General features: G+C 48.2%; 1 protein-coding gene and 2 long non-coding RNA genes across 16 annotated transcripts in view; 2 read left to right on the forward strand and 1 right to left on the reverse strand.

Annotated features, from left to right (window-relative positions):
• LOC126986475 (uncharacterized) overlaps positions 1-86 on the forward strand; it is a 918-nt gene extending 832 nt beyond the window's left edge. For both annotated transcript variants that reach the window (XR_007739768.1, XR_007739769.1), the window contains exon 2: positions 1-86. This exon is cut by the window's left edge and continues 361 nt beyond it. This is a non-coding gene — a long non-coding RNA (uncharacterized LOC126986475).
• The window catches only part of LOC126986473 (MOG interacting and ectopic P-granules protein 1-like), a 31,880-nt gene that overhangs the window by 7,833 nt on the left and 14,047 nt on the right, over positions 1-10,000 (reverse strand). For 8 of the 12 annotated variants that reach the window (XM_050842690.1, XM_050842687.1, XM_050842682.1 and 5 more), the window contains 8 exons: positions 9,265-10,000; positions 7,698-7,943; positions 6,978-7,133; positions 5,390-5,979; positions 4,899-5,046; positions 4,064-4,264; positions 3,371-3,583; positions 195-474 (listed from right to left, as the gene is read on the reverse strand). The exon at positions 9,265-10,000 is cut by the window's right edge and continues 217 nt beyond it. In XM_050842690.1, the coding sequence (XP_050698647.1) occupies positions 195-474; positions 3,371-3,583; positions 4,064-4,264; positions 4,899-5,046; positions 5,390-5,979; positions 6,978-7,133; positions 7,698-7,943; positions 9,265-10,000 (2,570 nt within the window). The remainder of the gene's footprint in view (positions 1-194; positions 475-3,370; positions 3,584-4,063; positions 4,265-4,898; positions 5,047-5,389; positions 5,980-6,977; positions 7,134-7,697; positions 7,944-9,264) is intronic. The other 4 variants (XM_050842684.1, XM_050842689.1, XM_050842683.1 and 1 more) reach the window with 4 other exon arrangements.
• LOC126986476 (uncharacterized) lies at positions 481-3,429 on the forward strand. 2 transcript variants are annotated; one of them, XR_007739771.1, is made up of 2 exons: positions 481-1,701; positions 1,798-3,429. It is a non-coding gene; the product is annotated as an uncharacterized LOC126986476 (long non-coding RNA). The 2 variants fall into 2 exon arrangements; XR_007739770.1 differs by having other exon boundaries at positions 1,894-3,429.

Here is a 10,000-nt window from a genome sequence, read left to right on the forward strand (position 1 = left end):
AAGAAAGGAAGGAAGAAAGACATGGAGGAGAGAAACAGAGCAAAAAATGGAGGAAAGAAAGGGAGAAAAAAAGATTACAAAGAGGAGGAAAAGAAAACGAAAGAAAGACAAAGAAAAAAATAAAACACAACAGAAAGTCAACAAGGAATCCAACACCATCCAAGGCATCAAATCCTCCTCCTAATCCTCCTCACCAGTGTTTATGGCCCGGCCTTGGCTGGGGAGGGGTCCGGGGTTCTTGTACGAGCCCACCGGCCTGCCCCGCCCCCGCCCCGCAGCTATGGACACGGTGCTGGAGGGCAGGAGGTTGGTGCCCCCCGCTGACTGGATGCTGATGTTCATGCCCGCGAGGTTCTTGGGCAGCAGGTTGGGCATTTTGACGGGCTCGAAAGCCTTGCCGAGGGTGTTGGGGCGCCCCCGGTGGATCTGCGTCACGGAGGGGGGGGGAAGGATGGTGTTAACTGGTCTGTGGTGCTGGGGGGGAAGGGAGGAGCTCGGTGAGATATGATGCTCTCCTTACGTGGGCACTTTCTTACCTTACCTTACCTTAACTGTACCTCTGACTGACTCACTGATTCACTGCCTGGCTTACACATATTTAGCTCCAATTTTTCTTTTTTCTATTTGGTTCTCAGTTAATTTTAGTTCATTTTACCCCTGACTGACTAACTGATTCATTGCCTGACTTCCTACACATGGTTACAGTATCTGGTTCCAATCTTTCTTTTTTTCTGTTTTGGTTCTCAGTTCATTTCAGTTAATTTTACCACTAACTGACTGACTGATTCATTGCCTGACTTCCTACACATGGCTGCAATATCAAGTTCTAATCTTTCTTGTTTCTATTTTGGTTATCAGTAAATTTCCCTACACTTAACTAACCTATTAATTATATATACAAACACCCTCAAGCAATATATACACTTCTTCAAACGTTCCATAACCTACATATATACATACATACATACATTCCTATCTTCAGTGCTGCCATAATTCACCTCACAATAAATAAATAAATAAATAGCTTAGTAACATCAAGACAAGTGCAAGACAGTAACAAAAAACAAAAAAACAGTTTGACTTGGAGGCGGCGTCAGGCCGGTCGGCAAGTCAGCATGCAAGGCTAAGGTTACCAGATTGTCGTACTTGCCGTGTTTTTGACGATTTCTGACCAAAAACCATCGCACCCACATAGATAACGATATGTGTTTAAAATTATCGTTAAAATCAGTAATTATTGATGGTCTTTTTTGCAATATTTATGGGGGAGAATCCGGAAAAAAAAATGTTGTGCGATTTCTGACCAAAAAACATCGGACCAGAAAGATTATGACATGCATTTATAATCACTGTTAAAATCGGAAATTACTAATGCTCTCTTTTGCAATATTTACGGGGCGGAAACTTGAAAATACAATGTTGTGGGTACGATAATCTGTTTTGGCGATTTCTGACCAAAAACTCGCATCCAGAAAGATAGCGATATGCATTTATAATCACTGTTAAAATCGGAAATTACTAATGCTCTCTTTTGCAATATTTATGGGCCAGAAACCAGGCTACCAGTGAAGGCAAAATCCCTGACAATCACAGCGGACAGGTTAACCTTCCCTTCTGTGAACCCGCACCCAAATCTGCCATCCCAAACCACCTTTCCCATGGCACCCAGGTCTCCGTGTCCCCCTTACCTGTGGTCCCCAGGTGTCCAAATCAAGCTTATCTATGGTCCCTGGGTCCCAAAATTAAGGTTATCTATGGTCCCTGGATCTCAAAATTAAGGTTATCTGTGGTCCCCAGGTCTCAAAATCAAGCTTATCTATGGTCCCTGGGTCTCAAAATTAAGGTTATCTATGGTCCCTGGATCTCAAAATTAAGGTTATCTGTGGTCCCCAGGTCTCAAAATCAAGCTTATCTATGGTCCCTGGGTCTCAAAATTAAGGTTATCTATGGTCCCTGGATCTCAAAATTAAGGTTATCTGTGGTCCCCGGGTCTCAAAATCAAGCTTATCTATGGTCCCTGGGTCTCAAAATCAAGCTTATCTATGGTCCCTGGGTCTCAAAATTAAGGTTATCTATGGTCCCCGGGTCTCAAAATCAAATACAATGTTGTGCGTACGATAATCTGTAACGTTGGGCAAGACTAGGCTGATGTGTACGATAATCTGGAAACGTTGGGCAAGACTAGGCTGGTGCGTACGATAATCTGGAAACGTTGGGCAAGACTAGGCTGGTGCGTACGATAATCTGGAAACGTTGGGCAAGACTAGGCTGGTGCGTACGATAATCTGGAAACGTTGGGCAAGACTAGGCTGGTGCATACGATAATCTGTAACGTTGAGCAAGACTAGGCTGGTGCGTACGATAATCTGGTAACGTTGGGCAAGACTAGGCTGGTGTGTACGATAATCTGTAACGTTGAGCAAGACTAGGCTGGTGCGTACGATAATCTGGTAACGTTGGGCAAGACTAGGCTGGTGTGTACGATAATCTGGAAACGTTGGGAAAGACTAGGCTGGTGCGTACGATAATCTGGAAACGTTGGGAAAGACTAGGCTGGTGTGTACGATAATCTGGTAACGTTGGGAAAGACTAGGCTGGTGTGTACGATAATCTGGTAACGTTGAGCAAGACTAGGCTGGTGTGTACGATAATCTGGAAACGTTGGGAAAGACTAGGCTGGTGTGTACGATAATCTGGAAACGTTGAGCAAGACTAGGCTGGTGTGTACGATAATCTGGTAACGTTGAGCAAGACTAGGCTGGTGTGTACGATAATCTGGAAACGTTGGGAAAGACTAGGCTGGTGTGTACGATAATCTGGAAACGTTGGGAAAGACTAGGCTGGTGCGTACGATAATCTGGAAACGTTGGGAAAGACTAGGCTGGTGTGTACGATAATCTGGTAACGTTGGGAAAGACTAGGCTGGTGTGTACGATAATCTGGTAACGTTGGGAAAGACTAGGCTGGTGTGTACGATAATCTGGAAACGTTGGGAAAGACTAGGCTGGTGTGTACGATAATCTGGTAACGTTGAGCAAGACTAGGCTGGTGTGTACGATAATCTGGTAACGTTGGGCAAGACTAGGCTGGTGCGTACGATAATCTGTAACGTTGAGCAAGACTAGGCTGGTGTGTACGATAATCTGTAATGTTGAGCAAGACTAGGCTGGTGTGTACGATAATCTGTAACGTTGAGCAAGACTAGGCTGGTGCGTACGATAATCTGTAACGTTGAGCAAGACTAGGCTGGTGTGTACGATAATCTGTAACGTTGAGCAAGACTAGGCTGGTGTGTACGATAATCTGGTAACATTGGGCAAGACTAGGCTGCAGCAAGATCAAAAACTGGCAAGTGTTGTCGATAACGTACATGTAATACCTTGGGGATCTTGGCGGGCGGCTCCCAGTCCAGCAGCTCACAGTTCTTCTCGGGTTTATACTTCTTGCTGCAGGAGAAGGAGTGGCGGGTCATCTTGGACTTGTTGTTGTCCTCGTACGGGCACAGCGAGCACTGGAAGAACGCCGGCGCCCTCTCCAGTCGCCCCCTGGTGTTGTGCTCCGCCTCCATGTGGAAGAGGATCACCTGCGGAAGAACGGAGGAGGTGGAATGGTAAGGTAAGGTAACGGAGCATATCAAGGAAGGTAAGAGAAGGTAAGGCAAGGTATGACAATGGAAGGGAGGTCTCTCAAGATTCCTAGTTCCCGTTCCTTAACCCCTTGACTGTGGATTTCCTACAAGATCTCAAAATCAAGCTTATCTGGGTCCCTGGGTCTCAAAATGAAGCTTATCTATGGTCTCTGGGTCTCAACATCAAGCTTATCTGTGGTCCCCTGCTCTCAAAATTAAGCTCATCTATGGCCCCTGGGTCTCAAAATCATGCTTATTTTGCTCCCCCGGTCTCAAAATCAAGCTTATATGTGGTCCGTCAAGCTTATTCTGCTCCCCTGGTCTCAAGATCAAGCTTATTTATAGTCCCTGGGCCTCAAAATTAAGCTTATCTATGGTCCCTGGGTCTCGAAATCAAGCTTATCCATGTCACCCAGGTCTCCATGTCCCCCTTACCTGTGGTCCCCGGGTCTCAAATTCACAGAAGTTGCATTTGTAGGTGTAGTTGACCATGTGGGGCGACTCCAGGTGGCGCTCCATCACCATCTGGCTCTCCGTCTTGAAGGTACAGAACTTGCAGATCTTGAGCGGGACCTGCAGGTGGGAGTTCTTCTTGCGGGTCACCTCCAGCTGTTTCTCCAGGAGCTTCATGGCCATCTGTGTGCGGGCGAGAGAGAGAGGTGAAGGGAGGTGTGACGGAGGGTAGTGAAGGGGTTGAAAAAGAAAGAAATGGGAGAAATGGAGACATGGATGGGAGGGCAACAGAGAAGAAGGGAGATAGGAGAGGAGGCAAAAAGGACTGGAAGGTGAGAGAGGAGGGAGATAAAGTGGGAGGGAGGAGAGACAGAAAGAAGGGAGAGAGGAGAGAAGGAATGTAGGGAGAGAGAGAGAGGGAGAAGGAGGGAAGAAGGAATGGAAGGAGAGAGGGAGAGAAAGGATGGAGATAACGTGGGATGGAGAGAGAGGGAGGAGGAGGAAGAGAGAGAGAGAAGGAGGAAGAGAAAGAGGAGGGAGAGAGAGAGAGGAGGAGGAGAGAAAGATGGAAGGAGAAAAAAAGGAGGAGGAGGAAGACAGAGATATTGACACACACACACACACACACACACACACACACAGCCCCCTCCTGCCCCCAACACCTTACATGTCTTCCTCCTCCATGAACTCAACTTTTCCAATCCACTTATTCAATTTCCTCTCCATCAGCGACACTCTTATGTACAAAGCCACCCCCCCTGCCCCTCTCCTTCCCCCCTCACCCCGCCCCCCCACACACACACACGAACACACTCACAATGCCTTCCCGCGACGGCTGTGTCTTCATCTTCTCCAGCTTCCGTTTTTGCATGCGGAGGAGGTCGGCCTGAAGGAACTCCTGGGCCTGGTTGAGTCCCAGCTCCAGCATGAACTTCCCGAGGGCGCTGCGGTAGTATGGCTCCCACCTGGCGATAGAGGGGGCGTTAGGGGTGCGAGGGTGTGATGGAGGTGTGTGTAAGGGGAGGGAGAGGATGTGTGAGGGTGTGTTATGGGGGTGATGGAGGTGAGTAAGGGTGTGTTAAGGGTGCATAAGGGTGGGAGAGGATGTGTAAGGGTGTGTTTTGAGAAGGGGATGTGTGTAAGGGAGGAATTGGGAAGGGGAGGGAAGGAAGGGAAGGAAAGGAGGGAAAAAGGGAGAGAGAGAGTGAGAAAGGTGGAGAGAGAGAGAGAAATGAGAAAGCAAGTGACCGTTTTACACACACACACACACACACACACACACACACACACACACACACACATACTTACTTGCCCAAGAAGCTCATGTCCTCCTTTTCCTTCGCCTCCTTCTCCAAGTCGACAACACTCTCCGCATCACTCTTGTCCTTGTTCTCCTTGTCCTCGTCCACTGTCTCCGTACCCTTCTCCTCCTTGCCCTTCTTCTCCCCTCCTCCTCCTCCCTCCTTCTCCTCCTTGCTTTGTACCTTCCCGTCCTTCCCCTCTTTATCAGTTTCCTTCTTCCCGTCTTCTTTGTTAGTGCTGGATTTGTTGTTTTCCTTGTTGTCCTCCTCCTCCTCCTCCTCCTTCTTCTCCGATTCCTTCTCCTTCTTCTTCTCAGCCTCCTTCTCCTTCTTCTTCTCCTCCGCCTCCTTCTCCTCCTTCTCCTTGGCCTCTGCTGCGCGTTCCTCCTCCTCCTCCTTCTCCAGGTCTTCTATGGTCTCCCCGGCGTCGAGTCTCCTCTTCTTCTCCTCCTCCCGCTCCTCTTTCCTCTTCTGCTTCTCCTCCTCCTCCTTCCGTTTCTTCTCCTCGGCCGCCTTCCGCTCCTCCGCCTCCTTCTCCTTGCGCTCATATTCCTCCAGTTCCTTGTTTATCCTCTTCAGGAACTCCTTGATTGGCTCCTGGAAGAGAGAGGGAGAGGGTGAGAGATGGAAGGAAGGAAGGAACGAGGGAGAGTGAGAGAGAGAGGGAGGGTGAGTGAAGGAAGGAAGGAGAATGTATAATCTAACCTACCGAGCCTAACCTAACCTAACCAGACTCAAAGTAACATACCCTAACCTAATGTAACCTAACCAAACCTTACTTAACCTGAACAAACCAACCCCAAGTCTGTCTTACACTACTCCAAGACACTTCTACTTAATTCAAGCCTCTCATACCTATCCTTACCTAACCTAGTCTACCCCAGGCCTCTCCTACTTTAACCTAACCCACCCTAAGCCTGTCCTAGCTAATCTTACCCTGCCCCAACCCATCCAAAGACTCCTACCTCACCCTACCTAACCTAAATTAACCTCAGTATCCCCTACCTTACCCCAACTTATTCTAACCTAACCCAAACCTCTCCTAACCTAATCTAATTCTAACCTACCCCAACCCTCTCCTAACCAAACCTCTCCTACCTATCTGAACCTAACTTGCCCTACCCTACCCCAAACCTCTCCTAATCTACCCCCAGCCCCTTGTACCATTGGCTTCCCCTCCATGACATAGGGGACGATATAGAATGACCCCAACCCAACCTAACTTAACCTTCCCTACCCTAAGGCAAACATCAATGTGACCTCAGCCTCTCCTACCCTACCCTACCCCCACCCCTTGTACCTTTGGCTCCCCTCCATGATATAAGGGACGATGCAGAATGACCCCAACCGAACCTATCCTAACCTACCCTACCCTTAGGCAAACATTTACATGACCCCAGCCTCTCCTAACCTTACCTTACCCTACCATACCCCCAGCCCCTTGTACCTATGGCTTCCCCTCCATAACAAGAGATGATATAGATGGATCCCAACCTAACCTAACCTGACTTTACCTACCCTACCCTAAGGCAAACCTCTCCTATGTGACCCCAGCCTCTACTAACCTTACCCTACCCTGCCCCAATCCCCTGTACCTTTGGTTTCCCCTCCATGACGTAAGGGACAATGAAGGAGGGCGCCTCTATCACGTAGGCATCATCCTGAAGGTGTCCCAGGCTGTTGTAGTACTGCTGGAGCTGGGCAAGGTGCTGGGAATTCATGGGGACCTGGCCACCCTGGGAGAGCAGCACCTGGGGGAGAGAAAGGGTGAGAGGGTGAAGGGAGGTGAGAAGGGTGAATAATGAGGAGTTTGCGAGAGTTGGAAGGGAGAAATGACAACAGACAGGAAGGAAGGAAGGGAATGGGGACCTGGCCACCCTGGGAGAGCAGCACCTGGGGGAGAGAGAAAGGGTGAGAGGGTGAAGGGAGGTGAGAAGGGTGAATAATGAGGAGTTTGTGAGAGTTGGAAGGGAGAAATGACAACAGGAAGGAAGGAAGGGAATGGGGGACCTGGCCACCCTGGGAGAGCAACACCTGGGGGAGAGAGAAAGGGTGAGAGGGTGAAGGGAGGTGAGAAGGGTGAATAATGAGGAGTTTGTGAGAGTTGGAAGGGAGAAATGACAACAGGAAGGAAGGAAGGGAATGGGGGACCTGGCCACCCTGGGAGAGCAACACCTGGGGGAGAGAGGGTCAGGGGGAGGTGATAAGGGTTAATAATAAAAATAAAGAGTAAATAAAGAAAGTAATGAGGGATTTGAGAGCAAGAGAATTATTACAACCTTACTATACACACACACACACACACACACACACACCTGCTGGAGGGCCGTGATATAGGCCGACTGGAGTCCCTGGGCCGGCGCTCCCCCTGTGATGGCCTGGATGGCACTCTGTATGTTGAGGTTGGTGGTGGTGGTGGTGGAGGTGGAGGTGGAGCGGTTGGTGAGGGTCTGGACCGGCGTGGAGGAGGTGGACTGAGCGACGGCAGCGGCTAGATTCCCTTGGTTCTTGAGCAGCGTGTTGGTGTCGATGATAATGACGTTGGGGTCTTTTGTTTTGATCTGGGGACAACGGGGAACAAGGGGACGGTTAGGGACGGGAGACAGTTGATGATGGTGAGAAGATAGTGAAGATGGCTGAAGGTGAATGAAAGATGGTGAGATAAGATGAATGATGATAAGAGTCGTTAGGGTTCTTTGTTTTGATCTGGGGACAATGGGGAACAAGGAGACAGTTAGGGACGGGAGACAGTTGATGATGGTGAGAAGATAGTGAAGATGGCTGAAGGTGAATGAAAGATGGTGAGATAAGATGAATGATGATAAGTCGTTAGGGTTCTTTGTTTTGATCTGGGGACAACGGGGAACAAGGGGACGGTTAGGGACGGGAGACAGTTGATGATGGTGAGAAGATAGTGAAGATGGCTGAAGGTGAATGAAAGATGGTGATATAAGATGAATGATGATAAGAGTCGTTAGGGTTCTTTGTTTTGATCTGGGGACAATGGGGAACAAGGAGACAGTTAGGGACGGGAGACAGTTGATGATGGTGAGAAGATAGTGAAGATGGCTGAAGGTGAATGAAAGATGGTGATATAAGATGAATGATGATAAGAGTCGTTAGGGTTCTTTGTTTTGATCTGGGGACAACGGGGAACAAGGGGACGGTTAGGGACGGGAGACAGTTGATGATGGTGAGAAGATAGTGAAGATGGCTGAAGGTGAATGAAAGATGGTGAGATAAGATGAATGATGATAAGAGTCATTAGGGTTCTTTGTTTTGATCTGGGGACAATGGGGAACGAGGGACGATTAGGGACAGGAGACGGTTGGGGACGGTCAAGGTATGGATAGTGATGTTAATAATGGTGAATATAGGAATGAATGAAGGTGAAATAAGAGGATGAATGATGATAGTGTGGTTGGGGTTCTTTGTTTTGATTAAGGACAATGGAGAACAAGGGGACGGTTAGGGACGGGGGACAAAGATGAATGGAGAGGAAAAGAAGGGTGAATGGAGGAGGAAAACAATCTTGACATTAAAATAGACAAAATTATATAAAAAAGAGCAATTTAACCTTAATTTCAAACTATGGACAACACAATGACCCAAAACAAAAACAAAAAATATGAAAAACAAAAAAATAACATGAACTTTGAAAATATAGACAACAGAGTGCCTCAAAAAACAAGACATTCCAATATATTGAAAATAAATAAATAAATAAATAAAATAACATGAACTTTGAAAATACAGACAACAAAGTGGCACAAAAAATACAGACATTAGAATATATAAATAAATAAAAACTCGTAGGTCCACCGAAACTCAAACAACCCGACCCCAAACAACCCAACCAAACGTAAACAAACTCAACCACACCTCTGATCCTTTGGGGAGACTCACAGTGATCTCCTTCTTCTCCTTCTGGATCTTCTTGACCTCCGCGTCGCTGATCGCCAACGGGTCGCTCTCCTCGATCATCTCAATGTCACTCGAGTCGTCCCTGATGACTTCGTTCGTAATCTTCACATCATCGTCATCCTCCGTGTACTTCTTTGGGGTCTTCCGAGCGCGCAACTGCCGCGTCGGGATGACCTCTGGGGTGTCGCTGTGATGCTTCTTCTTCTTGCTTGGGGTGGCAGTGGTTGCTGTGGTGGTCGAGGTGGTGGTTTCCCCGTTAATGGTGTCTTTGGTGGATGATGTGGATGTCGAAGTGGAGTCATCCTTCTTGGTTTTTTCACTGTTTCCAGAGTCGTTTTTTGATCCTTCTTCCTCTCCCTCTCCTCCTTCCTTCTTCACCTCTTCCTCCTTCTTCTTCTTCTTCCCTTCTGAGTCTTCCTTCTCCTCCTTCTCTTCCTTCACCGCCTCCGTTTCCATTTTTTTCTCTTCTTCCTCCTCCTCCTCCTCTTCCTTGTCTGTAGTGGCTAAGCGTCCTTCCTCTTCTTCTTCCTCCTCCTCCTCTTCTTCCTCGTCTTCTTCGCTCTTTCCTCCACCTTCATCTCCTCCTCCACCTCCGCCTCCTTGGTCCTCATTTGCCTCCTCTCCCTCCTCCATCTTCACCTCCTCCTCCTCCTCCTCGTCTTCCTCCTCGTCCTCCTCCTTCATCTCCACATCC

The sequence above is a fragment of the Eriocheir sinensis genome, chromosome 61, assembly GCF_024679095.1.
Source record: "Eriocheir sinensis breed Jianghai 21 chromosome 61, ASM2467909v1, whole genome shotgun sequence".
In the NCBI taxonomy this organism is placed as follows: Eukaryota; Metazoa; Arthropoda; class Malacostraca; order Decapoda; family Varunidae; genus Eriocheir; species Eriocheir sinensis.